The 24,952-nt window shown below is 37.0% G+C and overlaps 1 protein-coding gene across 1 annotated transcript in view; it reads right to left on the bottom strand.

Annotated features, from left to right (window-relative positions):
* HMCN1 (hemicentin 1) overlaps positions 1-24,952 on the bottom strand; it is a gene marked incomplete at its 5' end in the record, with an annotated part of 345,453 nt that overhangs the window by 56,319 nt on the left and 264,182 nt on the right. The window contains 13 exons of the mRNA XM_039257197.1: positions 2,478-2,668; positions 5,332-5,601; positions 9,033-9,167; positions 9,301-9,438; positions 10,078-10,185; positions 11,777-11,941; positions 12,134-12,255; positions 14,007-14,163; positions 14,477-14,604; positions 15,001-15,145; positions 16,160-16,301; positions 20,557-20,693; positions 22,405-22,486. Of these exons, the coding sequence (XP_039113128.1) occupies positions 2,478-2,668; positions 5,332-5,601; positions 9,033-9,167; positions 9,301-9,438; positions 10,078-10,185; positions 11,777-11,941; positions 12,134-12,255; positions 14,007-14,163; positions 14,477-14,604; positions 15,001-15,145; positions 16,160-16,301; positions 20,557-20,693; positions 22,405-22,486 (1,920 nt within the window). The remainder of the gene's footprint in view (positions 1-2,477; positions 2,669-5,331; positions 5,602-9,032; positions 9,168-9,300; positions 9,439-10,077; positions 10,186-11,776; positions 11,942-12,133; positions 12,256-14,006; positions 14,164-14,476; positions 14,605-15,000; positions 15,146-16,159; positions 16,302-20,556; positions 20,694-22,404; positions 22,487-24,952) is intronic.

Here is a 24,952-nt window from a genome sequence, read left to right as displayed (position 1 = left end):
AGAACAAATAATTTCAAAGACTGGTAGCATCTTGACAGCATAGCTGGCTCTCTTGGTAATGTGGCACCAGAGACCACCAAAATTATCACAGGACATGGAAAGAATAGAAGTTTCACTTGTTAAATCCACTGGCTGGTCTTGACAGTCATCTTACTAGTTGTACTGGCAACATTTGACACAATTTTGACCCCCTTCTCTTTGATATCATATCCTCACTTGGCTTCCAGGCTATCCTTTCTCCTCGTTTCCATCCCAGCTCATTGGTTGCTCCATTTCCATCTCCTTTTCACGGATTCCCTTTAACATTAATGTTGTTATGTTGGTATGTGAGAGAGCTCAGTCTTTGATCCTCTTTTCTTCTCTATCTGCACTTGATTCCTTAGAGATCTCATCCAGTCTCATGGCTTTAAGTACCACCTATATGCTGATATATACAAGTATTTGCAGTCCAGATCTTTCTTCCAAAGTCCAATTATACTGAAGTTCCCATTTCACCTCTCTTGCTCAGTTGGTTAAGGGTCTGACTGTTGAATTCAGCTGTGGTCATGATCTCATGGTTTGTGAGATCAAGCCCCATGTTGGGTTCTGCACTGAAACTGCTTGGGATTCTCTCTCCTTGTCTCTCTGCTTAGAATTCTCTCTCTCTGCTCCTCCTCCACTTGCACTTATGTATGCACTCTCAAAAATAAACATTTAAAAATATTTAAGAACTTTTTTTAATCTTTATTTATTTTTGAGAAAGAGAGAGACAGAGTGCAAGTTGGGGAGGGACAGAGAGAGAGGGAGACACAGAACCTGAAGCAGGCTCCAGGCTCTGAGCTGTCAAGCACAGAGCTTGACGCGGGGCTTGAACTCATGAACCACGAGATCATGACCTGAAGTTGGACACTTAACCGACTAAGCCACCCAAGCATGCCTAAAAATATTTTCAAAAACTTTAAGAATATATGTTTTGCAATGAAATATTAAGGAATTGATTGGAAATGTAGCATAAAGATTTTAATCACTAACTGTAGATACAATATAAATTTGGTTGGTTGCATATTTTTTTTAAGGGCAAACAGGAATAAGTCATATTCTCTGTAAAAGTCTCTCCACCATCGTATCATTTAACCATCCTTAAATTCTCAGGTTACAAAAACTTAAGCTTAAAATCAAAGAGTTTATAAAAGTGAAGCTAAAAATCTGGATTGTACATGCTATTCACAAATAGATCTCTACTTATCATTTGTGTCCTTATTTATAAACTACCTTATTGTTATTATTTTTAACGTATCTGAGTCATTTTCCCGCTAAAAGTCTAAACTTTTCTTTCTCATTTAATTCCTTCAGGTCCACAAGTGACATTGAAGGCCCAAATTCAACATTCTTGAGCTTAGGGGTAATCTTGCTTAAATAAACAAACTTATCCTTATTTTATCAATTCTAAAATTCACATTTTTAACTCTTAATACTTCAGAAACTGGGGTATTAAAAAAATACTTAAATACTGATGATCTTCTCCAGTTTACTTAACTGCATTTTTTTCTTTCTTAGTGGTACAAAAAATAATGGTGCATGTTATAACTGATGGAAACTTAAATTTGACTAAATACAACTTTCGCTGGCACATGTGGTTGAGTTAGGACTTTGTGACACAGACTATTACTAGGATTATTTATGTGGTACTCCCAGGAGCCTGAGTAATGGCTGAAATTACACTATAAAGTTAATGTGATATATTTTGTCATTTTAATCTGTTCAAATTTAATTCCACAAAGATTTTATAATGGAGTATAGGGATTTTGAAGGGTAACGAATAGGAATAATAAGTACAAAAGCTCTGAAAATGATTCACTTTTATTTCATATTTGGTGCCAAGTATTGATACTCTCAAACCACACAGTAAATTTTTTAAAAAGTCATGTAGTATGCACAGACACAGAATAATCTTCAAGTTGGCTACCACTGAAAACTAAGATCCTTCTCATAGCTACTATTCTGTAGACTGGCTAAGTGCCACCTAGCAATATTAAAAAACCTCAGCCTGCATAGATAGATTCCTCAGACTTTAGTTTCCTTGTCAATGATAAGAAAGGGTTATTGAAAGCCCTGAAAAGAATAGAAAAACTGCTTTTTATTATTTGCCTAATAACACATCAGACATTCTTATATCTCTGTTCTTTTAATCATTCCCATACGTGGTTACAAACACAGAATATAACAGGGGTGCTTAGAATTTTTCCTGATAAACAGATTTCCACAAAAATAAAATGGTTTTAGAATGAGGTCATTTATGAGTTCCTACTATCTGTTAAATATTATTCTTAGACCTGGGCCATAAAAGGAAACATGCATAAAATTCATTTTTTGGCCTGAATATATAAGAGTATTTTTCTTTTGTTACTAAAGAATATATTTCCAAGCTAAGTTACTAAAAGTAAAAAGGTGAATTACCAATCTGGTTTAATGTATCTATTCACATCTATTAAACTTACCACAACATTTTCCAGAATGAGTTCTCCATAGGGCTCAATAGTATATTTTCCTAACAAGTTAGTTAAAAGAATATTGTCTCTTTTCCAGTTAATTGCTGGTGTGGGGATTCCATCAGCCATGCATGGAAGAATGGCTTGTGAATTCTCGTTGACCGTATAGTGTACTTCTGTACTTCGGATTCTAGGTGGTACTATGAAGAATTTTAAAAAGATAGTCATTCATGATGTTGAATTCAATAATATCCTCATTCACATTGGAAATTGACACACAAAAGACTCTCGAGGATAATTTTGCTGAAAACAGCAAAATAAAATCTATGAAGATTTTGATTTGTTTGTTATCTTAAAAGATGCCTCTAGTAAAAACTTAATGGATTTGAACTTGTTGAAAATATTCAAGATCAGTTTCTGAACAAGTGACGTAGAACTAGACTAGAAACTTCAGCTTTTATTTGGCTTCCAAAGTTTTTCTTACTTAAGTTTCTTATGCTTATTGCAGTGAAGTAAAACAAACGAAGCAGAGCAACAAAACCCCAAAATGCTTCCATGATTCTATAATTACTGGGTTTGTATCACAGACTTATCATGAGAACACATTAATCAAAGTCACCAGTTTAAAACACGGTAAAACAGCGGCGCCTGGGTGGCTTAGTCGGTTAAGCGTCCGACTTTCGCTTAGGTCATGATCTTGCGGTTCGTGGGTTCGAGGCCCGCGTCGGGCTCTGTGCTGACTGCCAGCTCAGAACCTGGAGCCTGTTTCAGTCTTTGTCTCCCTCTCTCTCTGACCCTCCCCTGCTCACGCTGTCTCTCTCTCTCTCTCTCTCCTAGAAATAAATAAATATTAAAAAAAAATAAAACACGGTAAAACACTCCCTCCGTATTGAATGTCATGAAGTGCTACAGAAAAAAAACAATTTATTGTGGTATTTCACATGTGTTTCAACAACTGCAAGTAAAACCAGGTCAAGACAATTCAGCTTTTATACTGTCACAGAGGAAATTTTTATAGGGATTTCAGAATTCTGTGCAAATACTTCCTATGCCTCAAATTCCTTTGAACTGGAATTTAGGAATTTAGGAATTCAATACAGAAAGATCAACGGACTATTTTGTGTACTAACAAATACCTTAGGGGACTTGGAACTATGACATTTACTTTTAAAGAAAAGGCTTAGAAACTATTAAGAGTACTTGGCTCAACAAGCAAAAATACACTCCCCTCCAAAAACAATGAATTCTGGAATTATTCAGACATATCAGTGAGAAATAGATCAATTTTAATGGCATTTTAAAAAGTGGCAGGACAAAAGTTGCACTCAGCAAAAATTATTTTTTTATTATATAAGTAAATATATACACCTTAAATGAAGGACTATAGGCACAAACAGATAACAGGGAAAACAAATGTATTTTGCTGAATGGAACATAAATATTCAATTCATTTTTAATGAATTTATACTGTATTTGTATTATCACCTTCACTGGCTTCCTTGCAGTTGATATTTCAATTCTGCTATTGTTACAAGGTTGCAACATCAGCACATTTACTTCAGTTCATTCTTTTTCAAAATGAAAATTATAAGGCTATGATTTTATATCTGATTTCAACCCTGGCCTACACACCATACATTTTGATATATGGACTCCTTGTGTTTATTATTTTCTAAATAATATGAAAATAAGAACATATTCTTTGACCTCACTGTTAACTGGAATGGTATTTTAAATTTGCCTGGGGTTGAGGTTTTGGCATTAAAAGATATTTACATATTTCTAGCTTTATTGCATTGTGGACAGGAATTGTGGCCTTAGTTTTAAATCATATTAATGACTGCTTTGTTATTTAGTATATGGTCAATATTGGTAAATTTTCTATAAATACTTAAGAAGAAGGACCATTATTTATTTGAAGATAAAGAACTATTGTGTATTGATTAGTTCAATTATATTAACTGAAAACAGGTATAAACCAGGGGAAGTATTTAAAAAACTCAGAAATACTGATTTAAATTTGGGCTATTATTTATTTATTTAATTAAAAATGTGTCTATTTGAAATCATCATTTTAACTATGAAGTTGTAGACAGCTCAAATACACCTGAAAGATAAAAAACAACTTTCATAAAAGTTTTTAAAAAAAGAAAAAAGAAAATCATCATTGTAAGAATACCTCTAAATATAGCAGTCGAAAAGAGTTTATTGTTTCCTAACACTGATATGAATATGGAGTTTATCTTTAGTCTTAAAATATACATTAACAACTAAAATATTTCAATGTTGATCTTTAGATATTTTGTTAGTTGTCTGAATACAAAGAAAAAAGATTTTTTCTATTATAAAAATATACTTGTAAATATTTCGCTACTTTAAAATAATGAACTAAATAGATTTCCAACTCTCATTAGTTCGCAATATATTTATAATGTAGCTCCTGGGGTGGTTAGTTTTGGGTCAACATCATTTTCAACTTGAGGAGTAGAGCAGAATCATCACAATACACACACACACACACACACACACACACACACACACACAATCCCATCAATAGGATCTATAGCCAAAGTAAAAATCCCTATAATCATAAAATGAGGGGATTACTGGCAACACATTATTTTGGCTGTCTTAACAAAATCTCTCTCTCTCACACACACACACATATAATCATAGATTTGCTTTTGCCCCCACGAATAGCCAGAGTGTACAAATTAGAAGGGTAAGTGTACCTACACACACACACACCACTTTGGATTGCTGGTTTTGCCTGGCTTTGACTTTCATCATATCTTTCTTGGTGGTCTTTTCTCTTTGCCATGGCAGTCTAGCAGATTGAGATAATTAACCTGAAACCACCTACCATGGACAGCGAGTGTGGCATGTGCGCTGCTTGATCCCGCCGTGTTAGCTGCCGTGCACGTGTACTCGCCGGCATCCTGAGGCTGAGCAAATGCTATCTGCAGGGCCCCAGAGCTGAGGAGGCGCTGGCGGACTGATTCCATAATTGCGCGGCCATCTTTGTGCCAGGTAATGTCAGGTGGTGGGAGGCCATCTGCCTCACATGGTAAGGAGATGGGCTTATCCACAACAGTGGTATATGCCTTTGGATGGGGGCTAATCACTGGAGGAACTAAAAGATACAAAGTATATCTTAAAAGCACATGCTACAGTATTACTCTAGCAAAGTGAAGTCACACTGAAAAGAAACAAAATCCTGACTTTACCATATTATCATTGAAGGATCACTACACTGTTTTCATTGGGAAAGAAAATTCTTTGAGCCACTTTCAGAAAATTATTCTCTACATAGTTAACAAATGTTAACCATAATCAATTTTTAAATAAGGACATAAACATATATTCCTGAGGTACTACATGCCTAGAAAATAGAAAATTTAGGTATGTCAACAGAGGCATTTTCTTTGACATATTGTATTATGTGATTCACTTCAGCTACCTAAACTTTCTGAATAGACCCCTTCAAAGTTTAAAAATCATCCAACTGCTGGGGCGCCTGGTTAAGTCGGTTAAGCGTCCGACTTCGGCTCAGGTCATGATCTCCTGGTTCGTGGGTTTGAGCCCCGTGTTGGGCTCTGTGCTGACAGCCAGTTCAGAGCCTGGAGCCTGCTTTAGATTTTGTGTCTCCCTCTCTCTCTGACCCTTCCCTGCACATGCCATCTCTCTCTCTCAAAAATAAAATACTTTAAATTTTTTTTAAAAAAATCATTCAACTGCTGAGAGAGACTTTTACTCAAGTATTTCCTACAGTGGTTAGTATCTCAAATACAGTTGCCATATTTAACAAAATACTGTTTGAATGACTGAATAAATGAATAGATTATGGAAAAGAATTACATAGATAAAACTCTTCACACTTCTTCAGAAAGCTATGGGAGAGCTTATGAGAAGGTATTCTAGTGATTACAGGTTAATTACCACTTAGGGATTGGCTTGGATATTTTGTTGAGCCTCAAAGAAATATTAAATAATTATCAGAGAACAATCAAACATAAGTGAGGAAGAACTAATCATAAGTACACAGAAAAGAAAGGAGAGGAAGACCCACTTGTGTCAATGCAAGTCCAGAGACAGTGAGGGGTGCCGAGAGCAATAATGACAGTAAAAGTATCCTTTTAAGCATGTGTAGGCAAAAGCCACAAAGAACAAAAACTACTACCCATTTCAGAAAATCGAAGAGAGAAACAAAGCCAACGATATTCAGTGTTACCATATACTGACTGAGAAATGTAATCAGAAATGAGATCTCAGAGCTCCACTGATTGAAGCAGCGCTCTGTGCATAGCAAGTCCTGGGGACCTAGAACTATCTGCTGCATCTCTAGAGGGTATGGAGACACGGTCAACCATGTAGAGACCAAATTTTAAGATACACTACCGGTGATGAGTAAAACAAAATCAGTAAGTTGTGAAAAAATACAAATAACCATATTAAAATTATATCAACCAACATTATTTGGTTGGGCTGGTACTTGCCATTATATACTGTATCTGCAAGGAGAGAGATTTGGTTCAGAATTTTCAGGTCTCTAAAGCATGCAGTTATCTCTGGTTGGTTTTCAAATGTTGAAATGCTATTAATCACTTACTGTGTTTCTTTGTCCTGTAATTGCGGATTTTAATCAATTAGCGAAGGAAAAACCCCTCCGATAGAGAACTCTTCTTTCCATGATCTCCATGTTGTCAAAACCAACAAATATGTATTGATCCTTATCCCAACTGACCTCTCACTTGCATTGAACAAACTGTCCACGCCCTTCTTGAAACGTTCTCCTCTCCTTGCCTCCATTCGGCTTTCCTCCAACATCTCTACCTGCTCCTTTGTATTCTTTTCCAGCATCCTCTCTTTTCTCAGACTGTGTCTTAAACCATGCACAGTCCCGGGTCTTTGTCCTTAGCTCTTTTCTGTCCAAATTCTGATCCAGTCTTGTGGGCTGAAATACACTGATTACTCCCAAATTTCTATCTTCTTCTAGACTTCTCCCCTGAGCTCTGGATCCATAAATATTCAACTCAATTTGATATCTCCACTAGGATTTCTAATAGTTTCCCACATCTAACAGGATCAGTCAGGAATAATGTGTTCCTTTCTCTAAAACCAGTTCCTCCCCTTCAGCCTTCCCATGGCACTATCAGCCACTCACTAGCTCAAGCCCAAAGCCCAGGAAACATCATTAATTCTTCTCTTTTCCTAACCTCCAAAATCTGATTCATTGGCCACCCTGGCAGTTACACCTCCAAAAGCATATGAAATCCATCACCCCTGCCGCTTACACAGCCGCTGCCACTCCCAGCCTGTAACACTGTGTCGGGAGGACCTAGAGAGTTCCTCCAGCTCTAGTCTTGCCTCTTCTCTAAACCAATCCCTACACAACAGCAAAAGAGATCTTCCTAAAGCCAAATAAGCATCATGGTCAAACTCTTAGAAGTCTTCCCACTTTTAGAGTATAACCTTTGTGTGGTCCTTCTGACCTTCCATGCACTGGCCACCTTCCCTCCCATGTCGCCAGCCTTCTTCTTCACCAGTCTCTACCACACTGGCGTGCTTCTTTGCTTACTCTTTTCCTCCCTTGGGGCCACTGCATGTGCTGCCCTCTCTCCCTGGGACATGTTGCCACCTTTGCTTGGCTCATCATTCAGGTCTCAGCCTAAATGGCACCCCTTCAGAGAAGGCTACTTCTTAAAGCCTACTTTAACCCCTAAGGTAAAGTGATCCCTATGTTTTCCCATTATTCTATCTCAGTCCCCTTTTTTTTCCTGCTCAACACATGTCAGAATTTATAAGGAAAGCATCATCATGTCTGTTGTGTTCAATGTATTCCTACTTATTATTCCAATAAAATAAAATTGAGAAAATGTTGAAAAATATAAAGAAATGAGATTTACAGTGTGCAGTTAAGTGAGCTTTACTACAGTCATTAATCCACCATAGGAAAACCACACTGTAAGGAAATTCAAAATCAGCTAATGCAAACTCCATAGCTCAGAACCTATTTCCAGATGTCTTCTTCACTCACAAAAACAATGTATGCAAATCTGAATATTATGCCCAGATAATAACAGTTAAATGTAGAAAAAACTCTGCTTTGTCTACAGAATAATTTTTGCCTGTCAAATTGCTTAACTGCAATTATGATTTTTTTGTTTCATGATTTTTTTTGATTTATGACTTTAAAAATTATGATTTGTGTTTTGAGTGGATATTACAATGTAGTGTTTCATAATTCATCCAATGTAGTATTATGGAGAGAATGGTTTTAAAAGTCACATTATGTGTCACAATGAAATAGAGTGCCAAATGGAAGCTCAAAAAAGTCAATAATTACCATGAGATGCCTCAGTTTTCTTATGCTAGCAATGACCCCCCATAAGCCCCCAAACATTAACTTTTCTTCTTCATAAGAGTGATAGAAAAACACATTGTATAATGTAAACTCATACTGTTGAGACCTATGGCAGCATCATCATTGTAGACGGACAAAATTTGGCATACATTGTTACCAGCATCTTTGCAATGGAATATAGAGATGAATTATTTAGGTACCTTGAACATTTAATTTGATTTTGCCTAAGGCTGTACCGGCTGGATTCTGAGCCACACACATGTAAGTGCCAGCATCTTCTCTGACAGCTCTGGAGATCTGCAAGCCGCCACTAGGAAGAACTGCATGACTTTTGCCTACATCACAATTACGAAAGCAGGGTGAAAAGAATTTTTGTTAAAAATGTTTTCCATTAAAAGGGCATACTGACTTCTGAATTATAATACACTGGTTTGCTATCATTTTCTTGATAGAAACATGGGTAGGTACCTGACATGATGACATTGATGCCTTCTTTTTGCCAAGTAATGAAAGGACTGGGTGTCCCTGTTGCTTCACATGGTAATAAAACTGGATTGTTTACAATGACATCTAGTTCACTTGGCTGAGGATGAATGACTGGAGGCTCTGTAAGAACCGAGCAACAGAGAAAGCAATGGCACCAGTCAGTGGCAGGAACATCTAAAGTAGCCATGGGTTAAACATGCCCAGATTCATATTTCCAAGTTTTTAGTGATCTGATTGTCCTAGGGAGAAGAGAATATTGACCGTAGTACATTTTTTAAGTCTTGCTACTGTAGGCAGTTTCCATTAGAAGACTAGAAGCAGGGACGCCTGGGTGGCTCAGTTGGTTGAGCGTCCAACTTTAGCTCAGGTCATGATCTCATGGTTTGTGAGTTCGAGCTCCACATCGGGCTCTCTGTGGTCAATACAGAGCCTGCTTTGGATCCTCTCTTCCCTCCCTCCGTGCACCTACCCCGCTTGCTTGCTTGTGTGCGCGCTCTCTCTCTCTCTCAAAAATAAAACATTAGAAGCAGGAACAGATTACAGAAATTCAAGAAAAAAATGATTTAGAGGATGTTCTGTGTGATTTGTCATCTGTAGGGTTTTTTGTTTTGTTTTAGTCTAGTGACTAATACCTATCAATCTTTCATATCCCCAAGATATTACTGGGTTGCGTAACTCTAGACAGTATATCCCTTCAAGAATAAACATACTTGAAGGAAACACAACAACAAGCTTTTAACGAATAAGTAACCTTCATACCCTGGACACGAAGGGTCACATGTCGATGCGCAGAACCAGCTGCATTCCTGGCGACACAAGTGTATCTTCCAGCATGGCTGAACTGAGTAGTGGACATTTCAATTGCTCCTAAAGAGAAAAAAAGTTTTTATGCACAGTGCATCCATTTTCCTGCAACCATTTTTCTGGTTCAATAAACTAGGTTTCTCTGAATTTGTGTTTTCTTCCCCATAGCACAGTGGTGCTCGGCTTATATGCATACTTGCACCCCCTGAAGTGCCTAACACAGTGCCTTGTGATCATCATTAATGGTTTCATTTAGGTAAAATTTACATACCATAACATTCACCCAATTAAATGTACATTTCAATCAATGGTTTTTACTATATTTACAGCGTTGCACAACTATTACAATCTAATTTTTAGGAAATTTCTATTATCCTGAAAAGAAATCTCATCCTATTTACAGTCACTTCTCACTCCCAACTTCAGCCGGTCATTAATCTCTTCTTATTCTCCATATATTTGCCTTCTCTAAACATTTCACGCAGTTGGAGTCATACAGATGTCTTGGGTCTGATTTCTTTCACTGTGAAGAGGGTTTTTGAGTTTCATTTGTTGTAGCATGTGTCAACATTTTTGCTCTATTTTATTGATAAGAATTTTGTTGTGTGGATTTTCCATATTTTGTTTATTCATTCACCAGTTGGTGGATATGTGAATTGTTTCTCCTTTGTCTACTGTGCATAATGCTGAATGACCACTTGCATACAAGTCTTTGTGTGGACATATGTTTTCATTTCTTAGGAATGGAGCTTCTGGGTCATATGGCACGTATGTTTAATATTTTGAGAAATCCAAACTGTTCTCTTAACATAATACCCTGTGCTGAAGGGTACTTAATTTCTATTTTATGATTTTAATTGCTACCAATCTATATGGGTTTCTGAGACAGCCAAAGTACTTTGCTTTGAAAGCCAAGTTCTACCGTAAGAATGATTTTCCATTATTTCCCTTCTTTTGAGAAAATGAATTTCCTTAGAATTATATGCACAGATGCATAAAGCCCTGGGATGTTAGCTGCAATTTTAGTTTATCTCTAGTGTACCTTCCCAATGTGGGGGATGAGTTTTCAGAAACACCAAAGTGAATTACCCCTGTTTTCACTTAGGTGATTTTTTTCCCTCTTTCAATACATAAACTTTATAAATGATGGATGCTACCACTCCATCCATTTAGGATGGATAAATGATCCGTCCTAGCACTTATCACCCAACCTTCCCTACCTGCTCAATTATAAAACCTTGAAAACAAGAACCCTCTTACTTTTATATCCTCAGAAACTCCGTGGAGTCTATAACTTATTTTAGGCACTAAATGTTTGTTAAATGAATGGAGATTCTTTTTGGCCAACAGAAGGGTATGGGCTCACTCAAAGGCAACCTGTGAACTTGTAAAACCTTTGCATCAGTAAATTTGGACATAAAATTCCAGTGATCATGCTTATTATATTCAGTTATTATTATCTTATTTCCAGATTTTTTTTCTCTCCTGTTCTCTAATTCCCCTTGCCACTCTAACTGCCCTTCCCCTCAGGTGCCTAAGTCTAGGGATGAAAATGTATTTTATTCTTTTATCTTGGTGCAAGAAAAGGCCAGGTGAAGCCAGCCATTCATGATTAATCTAATCATAGATGTGTAATCACTGAGCTTAGTCTTACCTGAGGACAGAATTCTATAACCATCTCCCCTGGGAAGTAGTCTTATCCCATTTTTTGTCCAGTGGATTGAAGGAAGTGGAACTCCCGAAGCAGTACAGGTAATCACCGTTGGGGCATGTTTGGTTACTAGGAAGTCTGTAGGCTCATCAGCTATGGAAGGTGGAACTAAAACAATAACAACAAAAAGAAAGTACACATTTTCAGCTCCTCCAAATTTCCAAATCCTTATCATACATCTTTCTGTTCCTACACTGTAAGTGAATGTTAGATGAGTGGAAAAGGAAGCCCTCTTGTGAACTAGTGGAATGATGAAATGTATCCTGATAGCAACTGTCAATCCATACAGTAAGCCAGTACCTTGGACAGTGAGATCCACAGTTCTTTTATCCTCTCCGGCATCATTTGTCACGGTGCACTCATAGGTTGCAGTATCATCCACAGAAGGGGAAATAATTACTAGTGAACCTGAAGAAAGGAGCCTAGAAGAAAGATTTCAAAGCACTGATGTACTGTATATCATTTTTCATAAATGTTGGTTCAACATGGTACCATCTTGTGAACTAAGGGAAATGGAATTCTTTCCTCATGTTAAAATGAGGAGTCTCTCTGATACTTCATATATCAGACTTTGTGATATGGGCAATGGCTAATAGAGCCTAACCTTGAGATTTACAGGAAGCAATTGGGTGGATTGTTCAAAGAGGGCACCTTGCATTTTCTGAATGCTTCTGTCATGATCAACCATGCTCTCCTAATTTTGAAATACAGTAAAATGTATTATAGCTATTGTTTATATATAGCTAAAATGATGATAGCTATTGTTTATTGAACATTGAATACATTCTGGCATCATCTCAACTGCTTCACATAAACTGTCTCTAAATTTCACAATTGCAACTCTGTCTGTCTTGCAGGTTTCCCTATTTCACATGTCTACTTGCATATGCTGGACATCTTAGGGATGCACAGCACATACATCAATAAGTCTTTTCCCTAATGTCTAATCAATTAAAAACCAAAATGATCTGGATCACTTCAAATATTTAGGAGCTTTAATAAGTATACGTATATTATTCTAAGTAAATCTACATAAAATATTTATTTTCTTACTTCAAAGTGTGTGCTGATGGAATAAAAACAATTTGCTTTAATGGGAATACATGTGACATGCTTTTTTATTCAACGATATTGTGTAGTTTCCACATAGTATATATCTTTAAGTCACTAGACTCCTGGTACCCAAAGATTAAAAGGTTGAGAAAGAGAGATAAACAAGAGAATTCCAAGTGAAACTCCTAGTTTCATATTTCCTGATGTATCAGAAGCAATTGTTGTCAAAGTAGACCTATAAGGACATTTGTTTTTAGTATCATGGCAAACCCTTTGACAAGATATCCATTAACTTAACTGAGATATAAGAAACGATGTTCATCTAAAACGTCAGAAATTCCCAGTGATTTACTGGTTAGCTTTTAAAAAACATACACTATCATATTACGAGCTAATGGAAGTAAAGCCGGAAGAATGTAAAAAATTGGAGAAAATGACGTGTTCCCTCCCCCCGACATGCTATCAAATACCTAAGTTGTATTTCAAGGCTCAGAATTTTATTTTTTATTCTACAGCTACAGCTAGTATTAATTTTACAGAACGGTTTTTCTTTTATACCAAATGATGTTTTAATTTTTTGTCTTTATAAAATTCTAAAAGGTGCTAAAAAACAAAGCAGAATAGGAATCTAATCTTGTAGATCTCTCTGACCTCCATCCATAGGGCTTATGAATGGAGAAGTTGATCCTATAATTCAAAAAAAGCTTTTAGGTTGAGAAACTAATTTCACATTAAGAAAAAGTATATACTCTATCTACTAGTTAATTCTTCAGACTTTATATATATATGCATATGCTGTCCCCATTGATAGAGATGAAATGTTACTTTTTTTTTTTTTTAATGTTTTATTTATTTCTAGGAGAGAGAGAGAGAGACAGCGTGAACAGGGGAGGGTCAGAGAGAGAGGGAGTCACAGACTCTGAAACAGGCTCCAGGCTCTGAGCTGGCAGTCAGCACAGAGCCCGATGCTGGGCTCGAACCCACTAACCGCGAGATCATGACCTAAGCGAAAGTCGGACGCTTAACCGACTAAGCCACCCAGGTGCCCCGAAATGTTACTTCTTTTTAAAATTATGTTTCTAAATAGTAGGTGAGAGTTTTCAATTAAATTACTCCTTACCTGTACGAATTCTGATTTTGATCCACATTAAGAAGATGCCCATTTTTCTTCCACCTGATTGATGGTTTTGGTATCCCAGTAGCCTCACAAGCCAGAGTAGTTTGAACATTGACCGTTACAGTTATGTTGGTAGGACCCAGAGCAATGGATGGAGGGACTAAAACAAAGTCAACAAGTAAGAGGGAGATGCATTCAGCAAATAGTGTGCCATCTGAAGTATTTCTGCCGGACTGAAATTAATCACTGGTAACCTGCCCCATAGTTACAAACACAGTAAGGCTCTATGAATTTAAAGAGTGTTGTGATGGCGCTGGCTACAATGAGGAGAAAATATGGATCTTACCTGTTCGCAAGAGAGTGTGGTACATTTACATAGTCCTGGATATCAAAGTCTTTATGATCTCACTGGTTTAGGCTATGGAAGAGCATTTAACCCAAAGATTAGATGCCATTCATAGAAGTATATTTACCATGGACCTGTAAGTCTATTCGCCTACGGTCTGTTCCAGCAGCATTGCTAGCCATACACAAATATCGCCCGGTATCTGTGACATGTGCTGACTGGATATGAAGGAACCCATTTTCCAAGATGGAGTATCTACAAGAAAGATCACAAGCAAGGTCCCTGGAATCAGTCTTTTCTGATTATTTGCATTTTGACTGAGAGTATTTTACAAGACTTATAGTTAAATCCTTTTTTGTTTTTGTTTTTGTTTTTTTTCCTGCTTTAGAAATTTGCAATACCCTGGGTGGAAAAAAAGGGATATTCTGCAAAGGTGCATAGCAGATGGACTTGTGCTCTTGGATGAATTATAATCATTAAGCTTTGGACATAAGCCTTACGATTATGCTTTTAAAATAGTATGTGTTGATTCTCATATGAAGATGAAGACACCAATATTAAATATAAGAAGACCAAAATAAAACATTGGAAAAAAAGATTCAAGAATTTATATTTCCGTTAGTATTTTTCAACCTTCCCCAGAATTGTTACCTTGCGTGACTTGCAGATAGAACAGCTCCATCCTTTCTCCATGTTATCCTTGGGGTCGGCACACCTTCAGCAAGGCATTCCAATACAGCCGACATATTTAAGTGAATGACAAGACTCTGGGGGCCGCTCTTTATGTTTGGGGGAGCTGTGCAAGAAAGGCATGTGGAAAACTTCATTCATATTAATAACACGACCCAAACTAAGACTCTGAAAAGGTAATACAAGGTTAGCTTTGAGTCAAAGGTACAGCTTTGCCTGTGGCTAATTCTGGTTAGTATAAATAGAATTGGGGTTTAATTCCTAAAGTCTTACTCAAGATTTTCTGTGTTGAAAAATAAAGCACAGATGGGGGGAAAGGAGGTTTTAAATCCTTGATACGGTGTGTGAAATCTGGCTTTCCAGGAGAGACGCTTGAATAAAAATTAGCTCTGGTCTGATGCAAATTAAAAATGATATTTCTTATTTCTCTTTGGCCAAATAATGGTCAGGGAATGTTAACACTGGAACAGCTTCACTTTAAATAAAGAACAGAAAGTGGGCTGGTCTAATGAAAAGCACATCTGTGATTAATCATGCAAGTCTCAGAGTATGTATTTTATTAATCGTTGAGTTGATGTGGGAATAGAAAACTCGGATTTTAACTTTGGTATTAGAGATATTAGTTGTGTAGGTCACCCAGTATTCTGTAAAGCTTCATATATTAACCAAAGACACTAGTATGGGAGAAAAGCCTATGTTATAACCCCCCCAAATTGACAAATTGTAATGTTTAGATTTTATATTTGAGAAAACCACAGTACTGTGGCAGTCTCTGTAGCACCCAACACCAGCATCAATAAAGGTGAGCTAAACAATGGACCACCTGTCATCCAGAGATTTAGTGTAACTTTCTCAATGGCTCTGATCTGAATGATACAGGACATCAGGATATACTGATAACAATTGGAAATATATGATCCTCTAAGATAATGTACCTTTAATTTTTTTGAAATAGCATTTGAATATAGCCATAATACAAATACTACATGTTGTCTTTTTCAAAAAATAAGTTAACCACAAGAATTCATTTAGTGTGCCCATAAGAAATAAAAGTGTTATCGTTTCTTTGAATGCCCTTGGCTAAATTTTTAAATCGTGAAACAATGGCTAACTTTCTTACCATTTACAGTGAGAAGAAATTCTCTTGTAGTCTTTCCTGCAACGTTGCTGGCCACACAAGTATAATTGGCTGTATCACTTAGATCTGCATTATTAATTTGCAAGTATCTCCCTCCAGAGAGGATTCGTACCCGAGGGCTTGCCTGGATTCCGCAAGTAAAATTTACCATTAAAATGTCCGGAAAAGAGAATAAAATGTTACTATATTTATAACAGCAAAAAGGAACTATAGTGAACTGCGGATTGCCTCTCTTCCATTATGTTTTGTCTGCTCCCCCGACTGTTATCCCGGGATCCAAACCCCTTGGGAACTATTTCTTTCTTTTTTTTTTTTCTTACAAATAGTTTATTGTCAAGTTGGTTTCCATATAACACCCAGTGCTCATCCCCACAAGTGCCCTCCTCCATGCCCATCCCCCCTCCCCCCTACATCCATCAGTTCTCAGTTTTTGTCAGCATTCAAGAGTCTCTCATGGTTTGCCTCTCTCCCTTTCCCTCACCATTTCCCCCCTTCTTCTCCCCCTTGTTCCTCCGTTAAGTTCCTCCTAATCCTCCTATACGTGCAAACATATGATACTTGTCCTTCTCTGCCTGACTTATTTCGCTCAGCATAACACCCTCAAGGTCCATCCGTGTTGCTACACATGGCCAGATTTCATTGTTTCTCATTGCCATGTAGTATTCCATGGTATAGATAAACCACATCTTCTATGTGTGCCTAACTAAGGCAAGGGCACAATCCACCTTCCCAGTTCTCCTGGCCACAATGATCCTTTCAAGGATGGGCAGCTGGGCCCCCGAGAGCCCTCTGCAGGACTGTGCTGGAAGTGCTGGGGAATAAGACATTCTTTTTATTGGTATCTGGTAGTGAGGACGGACAGCCTGGTGTGGTCTGATCATGTGAGGACAGCCTGCTCTGAATCAAAGCAAGCAGAATTGAGATTCAGAGGAAGAATATCATCGATGCTCGATTATGTGAGAAGAATCTCTGGATCTAGTAATACCTAAGACCTGAAACCTAAGATCACCAATCACTGTAGGTAATAAATGCTGTTAAATGATTTTTAAGTTGGTTTGAGTTCCATTCTGTCATTTACAACTGAAAGCGTCATGACTTAAATTAACTTTGCTTAACTTCTAGGAAACAGTGGTCCTTTAACATTTTAAAAATAAGTAAATAAATGATTTTAACCTACAAATATTTGTTAAGTATTTATTTTGTGTCCAGGTATGGGAACAAGAATTATGAAAATATAGTGACAATGAAACCAAGTTTCTGCTACTAAGTCCAATTGGGAAAATAGATGTAAACAATTCTGTATAAAGATGCATGATATTCATAATCATTAAAAATTTCCAGGTAGCATCAAAGACTGCTATTTTCTGGTTGCATCAAAGAAGGAACTACTTCAGGGGTGGCCTAAATAAGATTTTTCTGTCACATGGGCTCTGCCCCAGATAGATATACCATTGACCTTCGAACTGCATGGATCCACTTACATGTAGATTTTTTTGATAAATATAATTCAGTTCTGTACATATATTGTATCTTCCTTATGACCTTGTTAGTAATGTGTTCTTTTCTCTAGCTTATTTATGTAAAAATAGAGAACATATATAACATACAAAATATATGTTGATTGGCTGTGTTATTGGTAAGGCTTTGGGTCAATGGATTAGTAGTAAAATTTGGGGGAGGAGTCAAAATGTATAGGCATATTTCTAACTACATGGAAGGGTTAGTGCCTCTCACCTCTATGTTGTTCAGGGGCTAACTATATATTTCTAATGAAAAGCATTGTTCATACTAAAATATGCAATTCAGCTCTTTATTTTATAAGGTCACGTATTTTCTTTAGGCCTTTCATTGCTATAGGGGCTATTAGTGATAAAACGTTATTACCTCTGATGAGAGTAAGTGATTTCTTAAACATATATGGTAAGTTCTATAAAATATCTATTTTTAACTTTTTTATATGGGTATAGCAGGGTTTCAGGCTAATAAAAACATCAGAGTTGATTCTTAATAATGTCTTTGTTCCATGAATATCAGTAAGTTCTGCTAACGCCTCAAGTCTCCTACAATTTTCTCTGGTCTCTTTCCATTGGCCACCAGTGATTCTTCCAAATTTGACTTCTTTCTTCAGACAGCATCTCATTCTCAGTCAATGATCTTGCTTCCTACTCCATGTAGAAAATCAAAGCCCTGCGCCTGCAGTTCTCTCCTCCTCCTCCCTTACATATGAATGTAAACCTTCCTTTCTATCTTCCCATCCCTGTGGAAAAAGGTCAGCCTTTCTGTCCAAGGGTGATTTCTTCACCTGTGACCAGGGTCCCATTCCTTCTCCATCCAACACATGTTGTCTATAAACTTCTCTTTCTCTCTCTTGTATCTTCAATCTCTTACATATGCTAGTCTTTTATATAAAGAATAGCCCACAATTATTTCCATTCTGTCTTTTTCCTTAACTCTCCCAACAATGGTAACCTACCTACCTTCTCCTCTGATTACTCTATTGAAGAACCATTGTTCAGATCTTTAATTATTTCTGTGTATTGCCAAAATCATGTACACAACTTAATTTGTATTTTAGCATGGTCTCTGCTAACCATTCCCTCTCTTTTCTTTGGCTTTTAGTACACCACTGTCTCCTGTACTGAATCCTATCTCTCTGAGTCCTCCTTCTCAATTCTGTTCTTCTTCTCTTCTTCCTTTGCTCACCTTGTACTTATCAGTGTTGCCTTACACTCTCTTCTCATTTACAGATTTTTCTCACACTGTATGCTTTCTGGTCAACTTCATATAAACCTATGGCTTCAACAACTGGTCGTAGCACAGAGGACTACCAAGTCAAAGATGTTTTTGATGAAATAGGGACCCATATTTCTTAGTACGTTTTAGAAAATCCACTTGGATAATATATAAGTCTTGAAACTCAAAATACTTGAAACTGAATTCATCTTTTTTTCATAATTGTTGAACTCACCCTGTCCCAGTACTGACATCACTTGATCATAGCTGGGATTAGTCTAAATGTCTCTATCATCAACATTCACTCAGTCTCTATCTGAACACCTGATAGCTTTAAGTAAATAAAACTACGGAGAAAATGTCAGAGCATGAAAGGTCTTGTGAGCTAAGTTGGGTAGTTTAACCTGAATACTGAAATCTATGAGGAATCATCAAAGGATTTTAATCAAAGTCTCCCTCAGCCACACCAAGCTACTTGCATTCCTTTTCCTGAAATGGCTTGGAAGATGCCATTATCTATCATTAGGATTCCCCTTTTCTTTCTCACCCAACATCTACTCATCATTTAAAACTGAATTTACCCTTTCCAAGAGGCTCCTGTGAGCTGTCCCTTACCCTGAAGTCTGAGTTACTAACTTCTCTTCTGTTTTCATAAATACTATATGTCACTCTAACATATGAGTTGTATCCATGCTATAATCTTTGATTTATTTGCATTTCTTTTCAAGTAGTCTGTGAGCTTCTTGAGGGTGAAGACTTCTCCAGCAGCAATTATAGTGCCTATCATTATAGTAGGGGCACAATAGAGAAACTGAGGCACATTAACGTTAAGTGATACCCATGATAATTTAGCATGTAAGCAACTCCCAGTTAGAATCCAGTCTGCTTTTGGTCCCTTGGTGTGGTTTGGTGGTGGTAGATGTTCTTCTGCCTTAGGTGTTAAGGGACTTACTCTTCTTTTATAATTAGACACAATTAGCACAGTAAGTTATACTAACAGGATGGAGAGGAACAAAAGGGGAAAAAAGCATAACTACTGACTAGGATAGGAACAATCAGAGCATTCAAAGTCAAGGCTTTGAACCAACAGCTAAAAGGCAATTTAGGATCCTGGGCTATGACACTCAATGACAGCAGACAGATATCACATGAGAGTGGGAAGCTTTCGAAAGCCAGTCAGTGAGTTCTTCAAGGGGTCCAGTCCTATATTTCTGGCATCCAAGGGTATCACCTAGATTCTGGGAGTTCCTCCTGAGGTCCTGGTTTATTCCAGATAAATTCAGTAAAAGGTTTGCCCAAGACACTTAGTAGGACGGGTCAGTTCTTTTGAGACTCAGATGATTTCTTCCCTCTCATAAAGAAATAGCTGAGTGTTTCAAATCCAGTTTAATCCATGGACTCCAGGAGATACATACTTGGGCCCATTTACAGAGTGTCTTTATCAAAATACCTGTCTTTTGAGCCATGACTAGGTATTACCTACCCAGGCAAAGGTTGAGAAAAAGAAGGCTGATTAAAAGATCTCATGCCCACTCCCTCAATGTTGAATAACAATAGCCTCATGTTGTTTGGCTTTGCCTACCTAGCAAAGACTCTTCAGCTGATTTTTTCCTCAAAATGGATTTGTGGAATTTAGGAGGATTTACCTGTAACCGATCTCCATTCTTAAGCCAAGTGATTACAGGTGGGGGCACTGCATCCGATTTGCATTCCAATGTCACTTGTCTGTTCCGTAACACAGTGAGATCCTGGGACTCAGCAGGCCCAGCAATATTAGGGGGCACTAGGTGTGAGAACAAACATGTCAGAGGCTTTCAATAAACAAGATACTAAATGATCTGCCTTATCTTAGGTTTTACTTCTGTTATGTAAAATAAGAGGCATAAGCTTAAAATGTTCTACATTCAATTTATGGTACAGATGATTACAAATAGTGGCCTTTGTTTTAAGCCCCACTCTGTACCTTCACACACAGAGTAATGACATTCTTCCAAGAATCACATGGATGACAGAATAAGTAATATAATCACATTACTATCACCATTTAACAGGTCAAGAAACTAAGGCACAAAGAAAGGATTTCTTATCCAGTTTCCACACTTGGTAATGATTTCTCTGAATCCCAGATTTCAAAACTAATAAATGAAGGTCAGTCCATTATAACATACAGAAATGTATATACTTTCTCAATATTCAGAAATGTTATCTTTTTGTTAAAATGTTTTATTTTTGAGAGAGAAAGAGAGTGCAAGCAAGGATCTGAAGTACTGACAGCAGAGAGCCTGACATGGGGCTAGAACTCAGGAACTGTGAGATCACGACCTGAACAAAAGTCAGGTTCTTTTTTTTTTTTTTTTTTTTAATATTTTTTTTTATTTCTAGGAGAGAGAGAGACAGCGTGGGCAGGGGAGGGTCAGAGAAAGAGGGAGACACAGACTCTGAAATAGGCTCCAGGCTCTGAGCTGGCAGTCAGCACAGAGCCCGACGCGGGGCTCGAACCCACGAACCGCGAGATCATGACCCAAGCGAAAGTCGGATGCTTAACCGACTAAGCCACCCAGGCGCCCCAGAAATGTATCCTTTAAGGTGACTTGTCAACTAATGGCAGGCTTATTTGTGTGTAGGGCTGGTAAGAGAAGGGGGGTTTCCTAAATAACAAACAATTTGCATTGCCTGGTCATCTAGGCTATGAGAGTGAAATAAATATTTCTATTTGGTTTTTTAAATGTTCCTTTCCATAAAGAGTAATTCCCATCTCTATGTTGAAATAAATATATTGGCCAGAGTTTAAATGGCCCAACTTTTCCAGAAGGTAATTTGGCAATAAATTTCAAAGCCTTAAGTGTGTGTGTGTGTGTGTGTGTGTGTGCGCGCGCGCGCACGCGTTATCAAGCAAGTGTACTTACAGAAATTTATCAAAATAAAGTAATTAAGGAAACAGGCCAATATATATGCCCAAAGATGTCTATAACAGTATTGCTTATACTCGTGAGAATAGAACAGCTTAAATATCCAAAAATAGGGAATGGATTGAATAAATGACATATTTATAAAATGGGGCACTAGGTCATTACTAAAATTTGTTATAAAATTATGTTTTGACAAGAAAACATGTTCACCATACCATTGAGATGAAAATGAAGTTAAATACTACATGCTGTATGATACATTTCTGCGACAAAACATCTGTATGCAAAAGGACCTTTATGTGGTAAGATTGGGTGACAATTTCTTTATCGTAATTTATATTCTATGATTGTAAATCAACAGCTATGAATTATTTTGTGCAGGAACAAAAATAAATAAGTCAAAAAGTCCACTGAAGTATTTTCAAGAAGGACTTGATCAGCCAAATATAAGAATCAGATTTGCAAACTACATATTTCCTCATGCATAAACATATCTTATGATGTGCTGTGGAGTTGCCCATGTTCCACAAATTATGGCTTCTAATTAGGCCTATGATAGATTGCAGGAGATTTTGCCAAATTTACCATGTACTCTCACTAAGTATTCTTTATCATCATCGCCTGCAGTACTGGACGCCAGACACGTATACCTTCCTGTATCCTCCACCTGCAAAATCCAAAGAAGTGAATTACACGATGCTAACTTGCCAGTTTCAGTGACAAGTATTCACTAGAATGAATACAAAAGTCTCACATGAAGCAATGTATCATTTAAGAGAGCACAATTAAAATTTAATAAACTGTTTTAACATTTGTGATTAGTACCCTGGTAGTGAGCACTGCATGGTGTCTCTATCATATATGAAACTGTGTTTTAAGAGGGTTTCAATATTTGATCTCAGAACCTTTGCATGTTAGGTATATTTCATGATCACAGAAAAGGCAGCTATATGTAGGACCCCGCACCATATATCACAGGCTAGATACACCATGTTTACTGAACCAATTAGTATTTATGGATTTAAATGATAGACCTAAAAGCTCAATGGGCATCTTCCTGAAGAAAAAAAATACAACTTAAGTCAACAAATAAAATATAGGTCATTTAAATAATGTATATTAATACCACATTTTGAATCTACCTTTGGTAAACATGGTGAAACAAAAGCTATATTATGTAATCCAGTTGTAAATAGTGTCAGACTGACAGAATAATCTACTAGTATCTGACTAAAAGCAGAAACATTTCTTTAAAAACCCTGTGCATACTTTCCACTGAAAGTGTGAGCCTTCCTTCATATGTTTGACATTGTGTAGACACAGCCCATGCTTATGTACGCATAAAATATACTCTGGAAAACAGATGATCTTACTTCTGTGAAAAATGTATTTTGGAAAAGCAGAAAAATCCTGTTTTCATTTATTTTTACTACTTGAACATTCCTAGCATATTGTGAATTTTTGAGTTCTTGCATTCAAAATTGACTTTATAAGTTATGGAAAAAATTTTTTGTAGGCTGCAAAAACTCCTTTGAAAAAATTTAAGACTAGTCCATTTGCAAAAATACTTAAACACAACTTTAAGAAGAATGACACTCACATAGTCCTTCAATGAAGAACTCAAAATGATGTACCACTGCCTAGAGAATAATTTGTGAATTTCCCATCAAATGTCTAAGACCTTTAAAAATCAACTTATCTCTACCAACTCATTTTATTCCCAATTAATATTGCTTGCCCCCAATTGTTTTTGACTTAACCAAACTTGAACCATCACTCATGTCTACTCTTCAGTCTTACCTCCTCCAATAAATATTTCCTCACAACCTGTGCCCTTCTGGATGCCTATGTCATTATTTTTAGCTACATTTTCTAAACTGTGTTCTGTTTATAGAGGGTTTGAAAAGTTACAGTTAATCAGATTTCTCTAGAGCAGTATTTTGTAGAATTGTTGACAAGCACTACGGTTCATAAAGGGGAGGAAGGTATAGGATATAAAGTTTTCCAGCTGTACTTGGTCACAGAATTTCCCGCAGTGGAGTAACTCACAGAACTAGCATTTGATGGAAGATATTTTAGGAAGCTCTTGTTTCTACCACACAATTTGGAATGGCAAAGCATGTACTATGTGCCAGTCATAGCTATCTATTACAGTTGCATACACGAAAAGACAAAGTTCAGATAAGTGAAATTTAATGTAATAAGTGCTATAACACAGATATGTACAAAATGTTGTGAAAACACAGAGGAGCAGCAGAACCAAGATCAGTCTTGGGACTTGATAATATTTAATTTTCTACTTTGTAAATGTCTTGAATGTTTTTTTATTGTTTCTTTTCCTAATTTTATCATGTGTGTAGTTTTAGATCCTCTAGACACCTGGAAACTTCTGGAAGGCTGAGGCATGTTTTATGTATTATGTTTGTATTCTCCACAATAGCTAGTGCATGCATGGCACCATCTTACATTCTGTGGCATCTTTGTCTCCTTTTGTTATAACTCAACTATATAATGTTTCAACTATGTAATGTTTCTATATAATAGAATTCTATGTATAATTCTATTCCACACAGTTTCCTGTCTCTTTATGTTACAAAATTCTTTTGGCTCCTTTATCTGTTGAAATGATAACATTCAAGGGTTTTCCTTCAGTAACTGGTTTGACAGTTTAACTTGAATTTCCTCTGAGTTATTGCAATGTTTGATGGAGAGAAAACAGGGGAATAGAAGGCAATTTCTCCTTGATATTAGAAACGAGAAACGTGCCGAGTTCCACTGGTAAGACTTTTGAACCCAATGTAGGATTGAGACCCAGCTCTATCAGTGAACTTGGTATGCAAATACTTAATCTCTCTGTGCCTGTTTCTGGCTGTGTAGACTGGAAATAAAGACATTGCCTCACACAGTCATCATAGAATCACTGGTGTGACAGAGCCAAGAGCTGAACGTAGGACTGACACAGTAGACAATTTATAATGCTTAGCTCTCTTTTCCCAGCTCCCTTTCCTTCCTCTTTTCTCACTGAAAAAGCACACAGAATATAATTAAATAATTTGTTATTCCAGGTTTAAAGGAACAATGATTGTGATATTAACAACAGCAGGAAAAACAAAAATTCCATCGAACTCTACGT

The sequence above is a fragment of the Hyaena hyaena genome, unplaced genomic scaffold (assembly GCF_003009895.1).
Source record: "Hyaena hyaena isolate Hyena2069 unplaced genomic scaffold, ASM300989v1 scaffold_606, whole genome shotgun sequence".
Classification (NCBI taxonomy): domain Eukaryota; kingdom Metazoa; phylum Chordata; class Mammalia; order Carnivora; family Hyaenidae; genus Hyaena; species Hyaena hyaena.
The sequence above is the reverse complement of the archived record's forward strand: the minus strand, read 5'-3'. Positions and strand labels throughout refer to the sequence as shown.